The sequence below is a fragment of the Camelus dromedarius genome, chromosome 35 (genome assembly GCF_036321535.1).
Source record: "Camelus dromedarius isolate mCamDro1 chromosome 35, mCamDro1.pat, whole genome shotgun sequence".
Classification (NCBI taxonomy): Eukaryota; Metazoa; Chordata; class Mammalia; order Artiodactyla; family Camelidae; genus Camelus; species Camelus dromedarius.
The window spans coordinates 16,023,453-16,040,833 of record NC_087470.1 but is presented as its reverse complement, the minus strand read 5'-3'; the positions used below and the strand labels follow the sequence as shown (position 1 = coordinate 16,040,833).

Here is a 17,381-nt window from a genome sequence, read left to right as displayed (position 1 = left end):
AGGCCGCCTCTGCCACGGGCTGGCCCGGCCAGACACGCGTCAAAGGCTGAGCGGGGTGCAGCCACGGCCTCTGCCGGAGGGTCCCCGGCTCCCTTAACTGCCGGGGTTGCGCTGGGCACAGTGATAAACCTGGGCTCGCTAAGTTGAGCCCGTGATCCACCTTCTGCCTCACCACAAAACTGCTGGCCCTCGATGGCGGGTAGAAGCGGTTTTTATTTCCCTCCAACGTGGGAAGGTGAAGATTTTACAGCTTTGCCCCCGACCCCCTGGGGCCAAGTCCAGAATTCACGTTAAATGCAGCGTCACCAAAGGTGCGAACTAAAAATAAAAGCAACCCTTATGTTTTGTGCCCCGGCGATCAGCGACGAGCAGGACCAAGCGAGAGGGTCCGTGTTTTCTGCAAAGGCTGGGGTAGGTGCCCCACCCCCATCCCGTGCCTGGCACTGGGGTTCCCAGAGGGTCAGCTTCCTGCAGGAGCCCCTCCGCGTCTCCCCTTCTCCACGGCCACGCCTAGAGACGCTCCCCTCTGCACCCCCAAGAGCTCTTTGCTGGTGGAGAAGATGCACATGGTGTCAGGCCACAAAGCCCACCTCTGCCACCCCAAGTCCCCGCAGGTGACCGTGTCTCCGGCCCTCGGAGCAGGTGGCCGACTCCTGGCACCTCTTCTCCTGTGCTGCCCGGAAGGGACATGAGGACACACAGCCCGCTCTGGCTCCTTTCATGGTCGCCACTTCTCAGTGCTCTCAGAAGCACAAAGCCCAGGACGTGAAGTCAGGTGGGATCGGCTGAACTGGGGGGCGGGGGAGACCCACGTGGCCTGGGTCAGGGACACAAGGGAGCTGACAGGGCGCCACTGGAGACGGGCAGCAGTGACGCCTGGGGGCCGGAGTGCTGGAGTTAGCCTGAGGTTTCACTGTCCACCTGGCTCTTGTCCTGGGAGCAGTGACCTTGGCCAAGTCTCAACCTGCCCACCGGCAAAACGGAAACCAAGAATGGGGTCCCCAAGATGCGGAAATGACGGAGATGGCTCTGAAGGTGGCCGGCATGTGTGAGTGACACGCACGTTTCTTCAGCCTTTCTCCCTCCCTTGGTCCTTTCTCTTCTCCCTTCCTCCCTTCCTCGCTCCTCCTTTTCTGCTCCCCTCCTTTGGCTCACGGGGGTCCTGGCCTGTAAGCACAGGCAGGTGGATGAAGCCCCACTCGGCCCTCTGTTTGCTAAGCCACCGTTTCAGGGGTGGGTGCAGACACGCTGGTGCCCAGAGAAAGTCAGCCGCTGCCAGGCTGGTCCCAGAGACAGAAACCGTGCCCGGGTGACGGAGGGGAAAGGGAGACTGGCCACGCCCAAGGGGACAGGAGAGGCCACCTAGGAGGCAACTTTGACCCCGACCTGGGACCAGCCTGCTCTGCCCGCTGCTCCGGGTGGGCCTGGGTGAGCACGCACGCCCGGACTCGCTGCTGGAGGAGACCGAGCCTGTGCCGATGGGTGGCGCTCAGGCTCCTGGACAGAAAGACGGACGTAACAGACCAGGGGGACAGCGGGCAAGGGTCTCAGCGCACTTCGGGGTTCCTACCCACTTGGAGGCCTTCTTCTTCCTTCTAAAGAGGAGCCAGTGAAGATGCTCAGACGCCGGGTGATGGTCTGAGGCCACCAAACCGGCCCCTGCTGCAGCCTGAAGACACCCGTGTGACCTCACTCCCCGGCCAGGGCTCCTTCTCCCGCCGCCTGTCGCTCTGCAGCCGCAGGAGAACGTAGACCAAGAAAGAGAGCAAGGAAGAAGGTGGCTCAGACCCCTGCGAAGCCTGCGAAGTCCCTGACGTTTCCTGGCATCTCCCAGCTCATCAGAGCTGCACGGGCATCGGGCTTAACCAAGGGTGCAAAGCCTCCTGAAGTCCCCCTTCGCTCCTCTGCGCCGTCACACCGCCTCCGAGGGCAGCGGACAGAACCAGAGGACCGGGCCCCGGGCGGTGTGAGTGACGCCGCACTGTGTCAGGCCCCTCCCTGCGCGTCCCCGGTCTCGTCACCCTGGCTCTCCACGGCGCTCACACGAGCTGGCACGAAGCTTTCTGATTCAAGGGGCCCGAGACTGAGCTCGGAGCGGGAGAGACGCCGTAATTCTCTCCATCAGATCGGACCCCCAGCCAACTTTTTTAGCCATAAGTAGAATTGTTAGAGCAGGCAGACAGCTAGATATGTGCCGAGAAAGGGGGACGCTGGCCACATGGCAGGAACTGGGCAGAAAGGAGGGGCGTGGGCCAAACGCAGGGAACCACACATCATGTGAGCACCAGGGGTCCCCGGGCAGAGAAAGAGAAGCAGGGACCTCTGGGCTGACAAGTGGTCACAACTTTTGGGGTGATGAGCGACCTGGAGGCCGACAAAGAAAGGTGAGAAAAGGCAGGAATCTCCAGTGTCCAAATGGAACCTTTTGCTCATTCTGCCCTCATTTCAGTAACATTAGCCTTGCAGGTCAGAAGTCCCCATCATGCACCGAGGCCACGACACGTCCGATCCAGACTAAAGAAGGACAAAAATGCCTCCTCCCCTCGGGAAGGTGGAGCTGGGATGGAAATCAGGGAACACGACCCCAAAATCTTCCCTCCCCAATGAATATTCTGCCCATTCATTTTCACACCCTGTGTAACCAACTTGCCAAAGCAGCTCGGGGCAGCTGCTCACCTGAGTCTGCCCACTCCCCCCTTGAAAGTGTCCTATCCATCCTTTAATAAATCCTCACTTTCCCATCTCAATCTCTCCATCTTGTCTCTGAATTCTTTCTGGGACGGGACAGGAACCTGGACACCGGCTACATCCACCAGCAACAGAATCTTCCGTACAGACTATTAGGGTTTAATTCCTCTTACTTCCCACCTGTTTGGCAACCACGGGAGAGCACTTGTTGTCAAAACAAAAACACAAACATGATGTTTACCGACTGGAGAAGAATCAGTCTGGGTGGCCAGGCTCCCCTGCCCCGCGGGCAAGTGTGACCTGTCTCTTGCCGCGAAGTGACAGGAAGAAAAAAAGAGGGTGGGGACTGCAAAGGCAGAAAGGCTCAAATCTTCCTGGGCACAGAAACACCCCACCCAACTTTTTTGTTTTTTATTTGATCTTGGTGGATAAGTAGAAGCGCCTTGTCGCCCAGGCCTTCGCGGCCTCCCTGTCTTTTCCGAACTTCATCTCAACCTGATTTATCCCCTTGTAAGGTAGGGGAAAGTGGAATTTCCTCAACGCCTCCACCACCGCCCAGCCCAGGGCCCTTCCCTAGAGGGGAAAGTTGCGTGTTTGCACGTCTGAGCATTTTCAGGGGTTCTGCGATGACAGGATTAGGAACCGCGGCCTTCCGGATGTGCATCTCCATACAAAGTCCACTTTGGGGGTTAATTTGAACAGTTACCTTGTCTCCTTTATCCAAACAGAGCAGCGCATCCATTGGCCAAGATCAAACAGGAAAAGGCCTGAACCACTTGGGCCTCTGCTTAGCGGTTTAGCATTCTAGCCAAGTTAATCCGAACCGTTCCTGTTCGTGACCGGAGGAAGTACGCTGAACGGATTTTTATATGACTTTTCTCTCTTACAGGACTGTGCCTCTGGGATTCTGAATGTAAAGAGGAGGGTGCAGGGGAGAAAAGAAAAAAAAAACCCTCCAAAAGGCTGCTAAGCTAACACGGCCTTCGAATTCCAAACTGAACACGCAGTTCGGTTCAGATTTTTCAACAGTCGCAACACCGAGCTGTCCTCAGGGAGGAAAGCCAGAGGGGGCCAATTAGGGAGGAAGAAATTAAAGAATAAAGCAAAGGGAAATGGCGAGATGAAAGGGCCAGGGGAGGGTGAGTGACAGGGGAGAACGGGGGGGGGCGGCCGCGCGGGAGGCTGACAGGTGGGTCTGGGGGGCCCGGAAGGGAGCAAGCGGGAGGGAGGCCCCCCCCCAGAGGGGGCGCGGGGCCCGAGGCGGCCGCGGCGGGGGAGGCGGGGAGGCCGGAGGAGGGCGCTCGGGCTCCCACTCCGGCCTCGGTGCCACTCGCCCGCCGCGCTCCGGGCGTCTCTTCTGCGTCCGACGCGCCGCGCCTCGCGCAGCATCCCTGCCTGGTCCGGGGAGCCCGCCGTCCCCGCCGGAGGAGAGGCGCCAGGCCGAGGCGGGGTGCCCCAAGGGCGCAGTCCGTCTTGGGGACCGGAACCGCGGGGAGCAGACCTGGGGAGGAGCGGCGGAGGGCGGCGCGGGCGCTGACGCGACCTGGAGCCACGAGCGGCGGCCGCGGGCGGCGCGACGAGCCAGCGGGCGGAGCCGCCCTAGCCTGGTGCACGCGCGGGGCGGAGCGCGCAGGTGGGGCGGCCCTCTCCGCGGTGCGCCCCGCGCGGGTCCCCGGCCGGCCGGAGGATGGGCGCCGGCCTCCCGGGGCCGCGCCCGCCGCTGCTGCTCCCGCGCCCGCCGCGAGCCCGGCGTCCGGCCGGCGCCCCGCGCTCATGTACGTAGGGTGGGCGCGCGCCCCCAGGGCTGGGGGTGCGTGTTGGGGGGCAGCGCCCCGGGCACCGTTCCGCCTCCCTGCTGCTCCCAAGGCCCGCCTCCGAACTCCAAGTTCGTATTTCTGGGCGATTCGCCTGGGATGAGGGCCGCCAGGCCGGGGCTGGGGGTGAGCAGGGGGCGGGGGTGACCGGAGCCCTCCCGGAAGGGGGTGGGGACGAGGGGGAGACAGCCACCCCCTGGAGCGCGCCGCATTCGGGGCTGGGGGAGGCGGAGGGCCAGGTGGAGGAGGCTGGGTTCCCAGCACCCTGCGGCGTCTAGGGTTCTGTCGGCCCCTTGGGGCGGCAGAAAGTTTGGGACCCAGAGAGGCTTTCGGAGACTAGGAGAGTGAGGGGTTCGCCGCGCCCAGCGCCCTGCACCCCTAGCCCCCTCCCCCTCGACTGCACACCTCGGTGCTGCCGGGCATCTCTGCCCCGCCGCCACGATCCCCCCCCCCCGATCTAAAAAAATATTGTGAGACAGCGCTGCGACCCACGCAGGGGTCTCTTGTTAACGCCCCGAGTCGCTGAGCGACTGCCTGGGCGCCAGGATCCCCGACCTCGCGGCGGGGGAGGGGGAGGGGTACTGAGGATGGGGGGTCGTCGGGGACTTTCTTCCTGCCTGGGGGGGGAGGGGGCGGGGGCGGTTGAAAAGTTGTTGGGGATGAATCACCGGGCCCTAGGGGCTGCCTTCACCCCCGCCCGTCCCTCCGCCCCAGACGCCCTAAGGCGAGCGAGGGAGGGGTCCCTCGTGTCCTCCACTGCGCAATTCCGCGATGGGTAACCTTTAGGAAAGTGTGGTCAGCACCTCGGGAGGGGGACCCGGGGCTCCGGAAGATGGGGCGCCCTCCGAGCTTCGCAGGGGGCGCGGGCCCGGCTGGCCGCCTCCCCGCTCCTCACGGCCGCGGGAGCAGCACCGGCGGCCGGGCTTCTCCCGGGACTTGGCTTCCGCGGACGTCTGCGCCACGCGGGACGCCTGAGCGCCCCGGCCGGGCCCCGGCGCCGGGCGTCCGGCGCGCGGATGTGGGCAGCCGCGGGGCCGGGCGGGGGCCGCGCGCGCGCGGGCCGCGGGGCTCAGCTGTGCGCTGCTCTCTCTCCGCAGGGACGGCGGCTCCCGGCTGGCGGCGGCGCGCCCCCGGGCTGTGAATGCGACTCGCCCCTCGGCCGCGCTCCCCGCCCGCCCGCCCGCCGGGACGCGGTAGGGGATGCCCAGCGCGGCGGCGATGGCAGCGGGCGCGCTGTCCAGCTCCCTCCTGCTCACCTGCTGCCTGGTGGTGGCTCTGTGCAGCCCGAGCATGCCGCTGGAGAAGCTGGCCCGCGCGCCGGAGCAGCCGGGCCAGGAGAAGCGCGAGCACGCGTCTCGGGACGGCCCGGGCCGGGTGAGCGAGCTCGGGCGCCCGGCGAGGGACGAGGGCGGCGGCGGCGGCGGCGGCCGGGACTGGAAGAGCAGGGGCGGCCGCGGGCCGGCCGGCCGCGAGGCGTGGACCAAGCAGAAGCAGGCCTGGGCCGCCCAGGCCGGGGCCCTGCCGGCGCGGCCCCGCGGGGACACCCCGCGCGAGGAGCCCCCCGCCGCCCAGGACGCGGCGCGGCCGGAGCCCGAGCCCACGCCCGAGCCGCCGGAGGAGTACGCGTACCCGGACTACCGGGGCAAGGGCTGCGTGGACGAGGGCGGCTTCGTCTACGCCATCGGGGAGAAGTTCGCGCCGGGCCCCTCGGCCTGCCCGTGCCTGTGCACCGAGGAGGGGCCGCTGTGCGCGCAGCCCGAGTGCCCGCGGCTGCACCCGCGCTGCATCCACGTCGACACCAGCCAGTGCTGCCCGCAGTGCAAGGAGAGGAGGAACTACTGCGAGTTCCGGGGCAGGACCTACCAGACCCTGGAGGAGTTCGTGGTAAGACGCGAGCGCCCGCCGGGCGCCTCTGCGCCTCCCCGGAGGGGGTCGCCCCGCTCGCTGCGCCCCCCCCGCCCCGGGCGCGCCCCGGTGCCCAGAGGTGGGCGGCGCTGCTTGGCGGCCGCCAAGCCCAGTCGCTCTTTTTCAGGGCAGAGCTAATTTTTTTAAAAGCCATGTGCCCCAAGCCACATTCGCTATAAAAGGGTTTCCTCAGAGTGAAGCCCGTGGCACGGAGGGGAAGCTGACCGAACAAAAGTCCTGGTTCTGCTTTTAACATCAATTGACGGCTCCTAATTGAAGAGCGTTGTTGCCGAAATGCTCACCTACTTTCAAACACAGGGTAGTTTTCCGTGCCATGTGGGGTCGATCCTTCAGCTCGTTCTAAATAAGCCACTTTCCTGATTATATGTTGGGTGCCATGCAAATGCTCTAGAAATTGAAAAGGAAAAAAAATGCTTGCTCATCGGATGCCAAAATAGTAGACGGCAAAAAAAAAAAAAAAAAGAAAGAAGTACTGTTGATGGTTAAAAATTGTTTTATTTTAGGCGAATTCTGGTCGTAATACTAACGGCGTGGGCTATTTACTGAACGCTGGCTGTGAGATGTCAGTATTAACTGAGTTAAAACTCATAGCACGCTGCAAGGTAGATGACTGTTAGCCCCAGCTTATGAAGAAGAGGAAACTGAGACACAATAGTTAAATAAGGTGGAAGCAACACGGCCTTTAAGAAGCAGAGTCCTGTGTCAAGCGGGCGGGCCGTTAGCCCAGCCCCGCGGGGCCCGCGTGCAGGTGGAGATACTTCCCAGGGCGCTTGCATTGCCCGGGGGTGAACTCCAAAAGCCCTGCTGCTTTACTAGTGAGCTTGGGAGGCAACTGCCCGGCCATCCAGCCATTCCAACCCCACCACAGTCCGCTCACCCTCTGGCCTGGCTCGACTTGGCCTGTTGACTTGGCATGCCAGAGCTCTCCCGGGCAGCAGAGGGCATCCTGGGAGCTGAGCAAGGAAGGCGGCTGGGGAGGGCGGCTGTGGGTCCCCGGAACCTGGCCACACAACAGAAGTGAGTCAGGAGCCCTGCCCTCAGAAGGCTTCCCGGTTGCTGGGGAGCCGGGCAGGTACGTCTCCAGATGTTTTGGGTATAAATCAGAAGTGCTGAGGCACAGCTGGCCGTGGGAGCTGGGGAAGCCGGAAGGAGGGAACCTTCCAGGTCGGCCTGGGACAGGGTTGCAGACGAACAGTGCCCTTCTGCTTTAGGTGCGTACAAAAATCTCAGTGTGGTGGGGCAAAGACAGAGCAGTGAGTTTCTCGTTAATAATGTTGGTTTTTCACACTGCGTGCTGCTCTGTAGACACTTCTTTGGAGCGTCCCGTGGAGGGGAGGGTAGAGCTCAGCGGCAGAGCGCGTGCTGAGCAGGCAGGAGGTCCTGGGTTGATAAAAAAAAACCCAGCCACATCACAGAGCAAGAATCAGAGGTAGAAGGAAGAATTCCAACCTCTGTCTTAGTTGCTCATTGCCGAGCGCTGGGTGCCCTGGGGGAGGGGCTTCCTTATTCAGTTCCTGTTTTCAAAAATCGGTCGATAGCTCGAATGTTTCACGGTCTGGAGTTGAGAGATGTCAGGAACAGAATGGAGACCGGGGAGCTGATCATCTCGGGGCGAATCACAGTGCCCGTAAAGCTACTTTTTATAAAGTGCATTTTTCACCTTCCAGCAGCCCTTCGCTCACGGAGCCTTTAACCCCGCTGCCAAGGGGCCCACGTGCATGAATGTTGCAAAGCTGCCGCGAAATGTTAACGCTGTTCCTGCTCCTGTAAGCACAGTGCAACTATGTCACAAGGCTTGTTCCTTTCTGTTAGTATCGGGAAGGTTTCCAGGCATCGCCTGAAGGTACCCTGGCTTTGTGCAAGCTTCCTTCCACGTGCCAAAGAGCAGGAGCGCAGAAGGGCAGAGGGTCAGCGGGGAGGCCCCGGGGGTTTGTGCGCTGCAACAACGGGGCATTGTCGGGACGTGATGCTGAGCGCCAGGGCACGGCTGCTCGCGCGCCTGCTCCTCCGGGTACCCTGGGCTTCAGAGGAGAGCCGTTGCAGCCTGCAGTCTGCGTGGCGCAAAGTACAGGGCAAAGGGAGAAGGAATGCATTTTGTATCTGAAGCGCTTTGCGCTTCGCCAAAGAAAATGCAATTCAAATGGAGGTGGCGGTACAAAGGGTTGTGCTTGGAACGCTGTTGACTGTAGCAAGGATGGAGGTGGAAGGGAGGCCGGTTCTGGACCTCTTTCCCTGGGGGGCACTCGGGCGTTGAGGTGGTCTGTTCTCTGCTCTCTGAGAGTGATGGAGGCTGGACGCCGTCGGTGGGTGTCTGAAGTCAGAAACCGGAACCCAGATCCTTCTTGTGCCTGGATGCGCGCTGGGTCCTGGACAGATTGTAGCTTCGCCCGCCCTCCGGAGCTTCTCTTTGCCTGGGTCCGCGTCCACTTGCTGTCCTCTGCGCAGCCTTCTCTGTGCTCCAAGCCTGCCTTCCGCCTCCTCTCCCTGCTCTTTGCCCCACAAAAACCCCCTGTTCCTGTCTGCCTGGTGGATCTCAGCCGGATGTCCGCTGAAGACCTCACTTGCTTGGACGAGATACTGTTAAGGTGCTCATAATAGAGTCTTCTCCTCATTCCTGCAGGGGTGTTCGCGATTTATTTTGTGCAGCCAAATAAAAACACAGTTACTTGTAGGATTTCCTCCACTGCTGCTCACATTGTACCAAGTGTCCTGTCTTCACCTCATACCAGCCGGCATCCAGCTCTGAGTCAGGAAGCCTGCCTCCTGGTTTATAATTTTTCTAAATGAATGGTGCTCCCTGCTTCCCGTGGTATGTCACCTGCGTGCAAAGAACCACTGACCGGAGGCCGTCAACAACAAACATTTATAGGCTGGAAGTCCGAGGGCAAGGTGCCAGCAGGGCCGGTTTCCCCCGAGGCCGTCTCCTTCCTGTGCCCCCGCATGGCCTTTCCTCTGTGCGTGTCTGTGTCCTGATCCCTCCTCACAGGGACCCTAGGCGGACTGGCTTCAGACCAGCTCATATGACCTTTTCCCTTTGTCACCACTGGAAAGACTTCGTGTCTAAAGACAGTCACATTCTGAGATATTAGGGTTAGGCCGTCAGCATCTGAATTTGGGGGGTGACACGGTCCAGCCTGTCGCGTAGGTTGTCGGGGACCAGAGTGGCCGTCCCAGGCCTGTGGGGTGGGGGGCGGGTTGCAGTAGCAAGGCTGATGGGCAGAAAGAATTTACAGACAAGGCACAGCGTGATGGGTAATAAACTAATGAAGGTCTGATAAGCATAATTAAGCGGCCCACTGAGACCACCGTGAATCTGTGTATTCCACGCCGGGCGCCGTCAGGAACTGTCACATCACTTGTGTCGGTGAACCCTTTGCCCCGGGCTCTGCTGATCTCTTTCACACTTGCCCCTGGTGACGACCGCGGGGGCCAGCAGCAGGTCAGATTTGAAATCCAATTCATGTAAAACCATTCCGTTTCGAACCTCAAAAGAACTTGTCCCCCTTTGCCCCCTGCACCTGGGAATCCTGATCGCCAGGGACCCATGGAGCTGGAAACGAGGTCTGCAAGCTCGTTTCGGTGTTTTCTAGAACCTCATGGAATGCGTGTGCCTCCCCGAGATAAAGGTGTGCAGGAGAACCGAAATTTCACCTGCTTTTGGTCGGGGTGGGATCTGCCCAGGGTGTCCAGGCTGGAGCCCTGACTTGCAGTTGGAGGAACCTCGGAAGGAAAAGAGCACATGAATTATGGATCAGCGACGCCTGCTGGGCTGTCTTTTAACACGTGGGGACTGTTGGACGGGAGATAACTGAACGCAGGTGAAGTGGTTCAGGACCCGTGAGTCACACCAGAGCCTCAGCATTTGGCTTGCTGCAAAAAAAATCTCCTGGCTGGGAGTTTATGATGAAAAAAAAAGTCAAAAAATCTTACATGAAATTTGGAATCAAAAGCGCCATCTAAACAGATCTCTCTTGCAATTATGAGAAACTGCCAGTAAAGAGAAAGACAGTCTCGCGGCATTTATAGTCTTTTGGTGAATGCTGCTTAACCCGGAACAAAGCCATCATTATCCACCTTTGCAAAGTTTAAGTCCCGCAAGGTGCACGTTCTTTTCCATAAGTCACTCTCCTGCGTGTGCTGTTGCTACCATGGAGTTTCTCGTAGTTTCTAAGAAGATTTTGCAAGTTCTGGATTTCTTAGTTTCTGCCTTTCTGGCTAAAGCCATTTAAATGGCAACTTTCTTTTTTCTTTTTTTAAAGAAGAAAGTCCATGTGGTTTCTCTGGGCCCTTCAGACGTGTCCCTGACTCAGGCAGGGGAAACCCAACTTAAATAACTAACTGCTTATTAACATGTTCCACACAGTGCTTGACTTGCGCATCTGGTGAGACGAACGTTATAAAAATGTCCGAAACTTCCCTAAGAAGCTTGATCCACACCGACAGGTCCTTGATCCTTGGTCCCGTCCAAAACCACTTGGCGTGGCCCGAATATTCTCATGGACTCTCTGGATAGGACCAAATGTTGAGGACCTTTTGCTGTGGCCGAGGTGTCTTAGGGAGATTTTGAACCGGACCCGTATCTGCTAACCCCCCAAAGTGTAGGCTTTTATGATGGGGAAAAAGAAGCCAGCGTTTGTCCAGTGCCAACGCGCTGTCTGCATTTTGGGAGGATTTACACAACAGACTAATATTAATGGTATTTTTTATTTTTATTGTTTTAAAGGAGAGAAAATTAAGGCTCAAACCACTTCAGGAATTTGATCAAAGTCAGCAATCCCGTAACTAGGGAAGCTGGGTTCTGAGGCCTGGCCTGCCGGGCTCTGAGCATCGTGCCCTCCCCACGTACCTGCGGCTGCTCACGGCCCCTCGGTGATGGGTGGCACCTTCTGTGTGGCTGAGGGGATTTGTGGTCCGTGGAGGAGGGGAGGCACCCGGCCCGCATCTGTGTCTGGTAAATGCTGAATCAGTGTGGTGGTTTTTATATAGTATTTCAGTGGGTTTATGTTGTGTTTCACCCAGGCCATCGAGGACCCAATGAATAACTGTGTCCTTCAAGGCCTGAAATCTTGAGTTGTAGGGGGAACGGGACCCCCCTGAGGACAAAAGGGCGGGATTCCCTGCGGGGCGCTGGATCTGGACAGGTGGGCGGACCTCGGGGGTGACCAGGCCCTCGGCAGACACACCGCTGACCCGACAGCCAGCCCCGGCCCAGGGAGCTGCTCTGCGCGGCCCACCACACAGAAGACAGACGTGTGACTACTGCGGACATCTGACAAATGAGAAGTCATTGTCTGATTGCCACCTGGTCGCGAGAGCGGACGAGTCCCAGGTGGCAGCCACCTGCTCCTTTCCAAGGACACCTGCTCGCCAGCTGACCACACCCCTGCTTGGCCTGACTTCCCCGTGGTCCTGCGGCCTCGCTCCTAGGTGATGCCCTCTGCCCGCAAGGGGAGAAACTGCCCCTTAGAGAACCAGTGCCTTCTTCCAAATCGGCCAGCCGGCGGGCATCCGGGGAGGCCCCCAAGCCTGGTCCCACACCGTCAAGTCCTGCCCCGCAGTTCGGGTGGACAGGCAGCTCCTAGAGCTCCGAGGGCAGAGGACCCACCGTCTGAAGACGCCCCGGTGCCATGTTCTGCTCCGTCCTTGTGCCCCGGGCAACTCTCAGAGCCTCTGGTGGTAAAGCGTGGACGGTATCCTGCTTGTGGCCCACGTCATGAGGAGGGAATGAGGCACGTGTGACCCTGCAGAGCTCTGCACAGACAGGGGAGTGGGAGCCCGCTGCTCGTGTGGCCTTGGAAGTGCGCTCTGCGGAGCATGGACCTTCTGGGAGGTGCGGCCCGCAGCCGGAAAGACCGTCTTCCCCAGGCTCCAGTCTCGGGGAGGTCCTCACCGTTCGGCTGTGTTTTCCTGTAAATGACTCCTTCTTGGATGCTGCTTCCAGATCTGATGCTTCCCAACAGAAAACGCACTCCTGCATTCAGTTCCTCCAAAAAGAATGCATCTTCAAAGAAACATTTGCAGGCGTTGGGCTAGAGAGTGGATATGCGGAGACAAAGCCTCGGGTCCCTCCAGCGAGGGGGCAGCGACCCAGGAGTGTGCAACGTGGCGAGAGGGCCCTCAGGGTGGAAGGCCAGGTGGAAGCCACTCGCCTGGACTCCGGGGTTGCCGCTGGGCTGTTTTTAAGTGACGGAAAAGTCCTGGGGTTCTGGGATTTCGGGGTGGGGGGAGGACCCGAGTCTGTCTCCAAAAGAATATGCACGAGTTTGAGCCAAGGTGGTGGGTTCCCGCCCGAGCCCAGGGCCCCTGCAGCCATCCTTCACGGTCCGTTCTGCCCGCAGAGCCGGAAAACCTCCTTGCGGCGTGTCTGTTCCAAGGCTGAGATCCTGCCAGCTGGACTTCGCTCCTTCTATTTCTGTCGGGCCCCGGGGTGCGGCCAGGACATCCAGTGCCTGTCAGATCTGCAGAAAAGGATGATGTCAGGCCTCTGCCCGCGGCCCTGGGAGCTCTCGCGGAAGCCTTCGCCCCAAAGCCCAGGGATGGAAAATCAAGGTGCCAGGTGGCTCTGCACGTCCCCTGTTTGGGCAGAAGTGAGTTTTGCTTTAAGGAGGTGATGAGGCCACCCTTGCCGGGGAATATGGGAGACTGATGGCCTGAAAAGCCACAGTGCATGAAACAGGACTCGTGACATCCTGGGTCTCACATAAAACACATCTTCTTAAAAGCATGGCTGAAATGGCAAAAAAAAAAAAAAAAAAAAAAGAGAGAGAGAGAGAGAAAGATTAATTCCCAGGGGTGGGAGTCAGGATCCAGAGAGAAAGGCCAGCCTTTCCGGGGCGGCTGTGAGCATCGCTGATGCCTGGGGCCCGACCCTCGGTCCTCAGGGCCAGGCTGCCGCACGTGACACATCCAGGGCCCCAGAGAGACAGAATCAGACCAGGATGGGTCCCGGAGGAGCCTGGCCTGCCAGAGGTCGGAGCAGACAGACCCCTGGACAGGCCTCAGCGCCTGCAGAGCTGGGAGGGTCCTTCTCAAGTGTTTCTGTCTCCATTCACTCTTCCCTGAGGGGTCTGAAAACTCCAAGAGGCTTGTTTTTATTTAAAGGGGTCCCAGGCTGGCCACGCCCACAGGCGCCCGACGGAGGCCAGCACCCTCGGGAAGCACGTGCCGTCCATCCAGGCTGCACAGCGTCCCTGCGAATTGCGTTCCAAGGCGTGTGATGTCGGAATACAAATTACACAGCAGAGGGGAGAGCGCCCTGAGCCTGAGGCAGCCACGACCAACGCCACCAGATCGGGGCCCAAACAGTAACATTCCCAAAGAAATAAACGCTGGGTTACCACGGGGAGGCTCAGCCTGGGAGGGCCTGGAGGTGCAGATTACGAGATGACCTAGGGAACCAGCAGGTAGAGTTGAAGTTTCCCAGAAGGAAACCCAGGTCCGCAGACGGGACAGAGGAAGACGTTTTGATACGTGGACACGAGACAGAAAAGGTGTAACACACACCCGATTAGAATTTTGAAAGATGTAGCAGAGAACGTGGAAGAAACGAAGACAGAGTGTCCACGATCATCTAGTCGGAAGGCCCCTGCTTTCTGATTGGGGAATCCCAGTGCGTCTAAAGAAAGATAAAAAATATATATAAATGTATATATATATAATCTCAGCTAACTCTAACATCCCGCTGGGAACAGACTGAACCCACAACGTGACAGGAATTAGGCTGACCGCCTGAAAACCCAAAGTAGCGAAAGAAAGTGTTTAAAAGAACAAAAAGTAAGTGTTCATGCAATTTACGTCCCAGCCAGGCTGCCCTCCAGGAAGGAGCTTGGACCGAAGTGGTTTCAGACCAAAGCAGCGAGCGGACCAGCCACACACCTTCCCCGAGAGGGTTTGCAGATGCAGCCTGAAGGCCGAAATGCAGGGAGAAGGGCCGCGACCCCAGACGCAAAGTCAGGGGGTCGAGGAGGAGCGGAAGGAAGCCTGTTGCTTCGCGGAGCTGGGGGCCGGGGAGCCTGGTGGCACGTGGAGAAGATGCGGTTGTCGTAACGGGATGCGGTGGGAGGATGCGTGGGTCCAGGCGTGCTGCTGGAACCCGGCGGGGCACAGAACAGCCCCCAAAACCAACGCCAGGAGGCATTGTCACAGTTCTGAGCAGACGGGAAGCACTGTGAAATGCAACCTTTAAATGCTTCTGGGGAAAACGGCATTGCTGGGGGCGAGTGCAGCTTCTGACCGAATCGTGAAACAGATGGCCGTGTTCACAGGCCCCTCCTTCTGCCGGTCACAGGTGCCACCAAGCTCCAGCCGGCCATGCACGATGCTCCGGCCCGTCCTGCGATCAAATTCAGACCACTTCTGAGTGGAGTCTCCCTCTTGCGTGGCTGTCGGTGCCCTCTGCCCCCCGAGCAGCCCAGAAAAAGCGGATGGACCGGTCCTTCTGTGGGTCATGGCTTTGCTTTTGTCGTGGTTCACAGGCTGCCCTCATTTCTCGCTCCCTTGTCCAACTTTAAAAAACAATTTCTTGCCTATGTTTTACTTTCAAATTTGGCATGTTTTTGGACAAGGTATGGCAATATTTTTGTTTCAGAAGGCCGGAGACAGCGGGGTGGGGAATAGTGCAGGGGTAGAGGGCGTGCTTAGCATGCACGGGGTCCTGGGTTCCATCCCCAGAGCCTCCATTAAAAAAAAAAAAAAAAAGGCTGGAAACAAATAGAATACAAGATTAGTTTTGAAGCAAGCCACGACCCACGTTTATTAATTCCCGTTGAGGGGTCAGGGTAGCCCCGTGGCCCTTCACCCTGCTGCATTGTTGACACTTCTGTTCTGGGGACGCAAGGCCCTGGGCCAGTGGACAGGGTGTCACCGGGTCATCTCTGTCCCCTGGGGCCGCACGGAGGGAGTCTGCAGGTGGCCGGGATGCGGGCGGCGCCTTCCCACGCGGAGCAGGGCTGCCCTGAGCCCCTTTGCATTGATCAGGTCACACGGGCAGACGTGTCAGGGACGAGGAGGAGGAAGAGAAGGAATTGTGACAAGGCCGCTGCCTTTCCCTGGGTCTGTGAGGAGCTGGGGACGCGCGGCAGGACCGCCCGAGGGCTGAACTGTGCTCTGATGTCAGCCTGTCAGCGCAGCGCGGCTCCCGCGGGAAGCAAGTTGCCCTCCGGCTTCAGGTGCCCTCCAGGACGTCAGGGCAGTTCGCCCAGCCTGCTCCAGGGTGACCGCAGGGACCGGCCAGCACTCAGGGACGGTCTGAGCTCAGAGACGGACCCTCTCCTGTGAGGGTCCCTGCGTTTTCTCCTCCACCTGAGCTTAAAACCCCTCGGAAATGGGCTTCCTTACCTGGAGACACGGCTGGCGGTGACCTGCTGGAGCTGCAGGATGCTCCGAGAAGTGTGGGACCAGAGGTGACAGCCAGGAGCGCCCGCAGCCCCGGCTTGGGCTGGGGCCCGGCGCTCTCTGGGTGATGGGCAGCCGAGGCCGGCCGGTGGGAGCCCGGCTCCGACCTCAGAGGGCGTCCAGCCGGGCATCCGGTGGCCGCCATCTAGTCCCCCGTTGTGAGTCTTGCTCTGGAGCTGCGTCCGCTTTGGGCAGGGGCGGCTGCCACGGTCCTGGGGTCACCTGCATTGCATTCTTCCCTGCTGAGCGTCTCAGATGAAGAAAACCACACGGTTTTGTCGTGTCCTGGGGTGTGTCTGTGGCAGGAAGAGGTGTGCATGCTGGTTGGGGTACATTAAGCGTCTCCCCCGTTTGCCGCAGTCCCCACCACTCCCTATGCTGCACCCAGCTCCCGCCTCGTCTTCTTAGTTGACTTAATTCCCTGGAAGAATCTGGATCTGGTCCCCAGGAGAACCCATCCCCGGGTCACACACTCACACCCGTCTTTCCAAAGCTGACTCTGGGAAGACACTTACTTGGTCATTTATATATTAAGGGAAAACCACGTCTCTGTGTCTTTCTCCTATGGATCCCCTATCTTCAAGGCTTTACACTAATTCTCAAACAGAAGGGTTTCGATCTCCGCATTGTTTTGTTTCTTTTTTTTTTTTAAAGAGGAGGAGTTTGTTCAGCCTTGTCCCCCCAGGCTGCCGGGTCTCTAGGCGGTCATGCCCAGTGGGCGTCATGCCCCTTCTAGTAAGGTCTGAATTTGTTAACCCATGCACGAGCAAAGTGTCTGTGAAATTAATGCCATCAAAATGCCACCGTCCCCCGTGCTCCCAGGTGGGAGGAGAGAGGCCACGCCCTGACAGGCCCAGTGTTGGGGGGCAGCACGGAGTCCGGCCGCCGGGGGCACCTGTGGTCACTGAGCATCTCGCCGGCTTCTGCTCCGCTCTGCGCTGGTCTGTTCGCAGCTGCGCGGGGGGGGGGGGGGGTCAGGGGAGGGAGGTCAGGGGATGCCCCCCCGACCCCGTGGGCACACATCTCCCTCCACTGCAGAAGTGGGGTTGCAGGCGAGGCCTGCTCAGGCTGCCGTGACAAAATGCAATAGAGTGTGAGGCTGAAACTGCAGAGATTTACTCCCCGGAGTTCTGGGGGCTGGAAGTCCAAGTTCAAGGTGGCTGCACCGTCTGGTTCCCTCTTCCTGGCGGGCACACGGCGCCTTCCCACTGTGTCCTCACGTGGCACAGAGCCATCGCTGCCGCCCCTTAGAGGAACACTAGCCCCACCATGAGGGTCTCACCCTCGACCTCCCATTATTACCCCACAAAGGCTTCGCCCCCAAGGCCGTTCTCATTTAGCTGCTCACCTGTTTCCCAGAGCAGGAAGCCCACTGTGCGAACGCTGCCAAAATCCACCCCCTTGCTTACGCCAGGACCTGCGGGATCTTAATCTGAGCCAATTACTCACAAGAGGGTTTGAAAGACAGTTTGAGACAGAGGGTCTGGCCTCCGGCTAAACCGTAAGAAGGAAAAGCCGCTCTTTGGTGCCTGAGAAGAAAGCCGGGCTGTGTTGGGGGTG

The 17,381-nt window shown here is 59.5% G+C and overlaps 1 protein-coding gene across 1 annotated transcript in view; it reads left to right on the top strand.

The window, feature by feature from the left end:
• The first annotated feature begins 5,702 nt into the window (after positions 1–5,702).
• Positions 5,703–17,381, top strand: part of VWC2 (von Willebrand factor C domain containing 2) — a 45,800-nt gene continuing 34,121 nt past the window's right edge. Inside the window, exon 1 of the mRNA XM_011000061.3 lies at positions 5,703–6,386. Coding sequence (XP_010998363.3) covers positions 5,703–6,386 — 684 coding nt within the window. The remainder of the gene's footprint in view (positions 6,387–17,381) is intronic.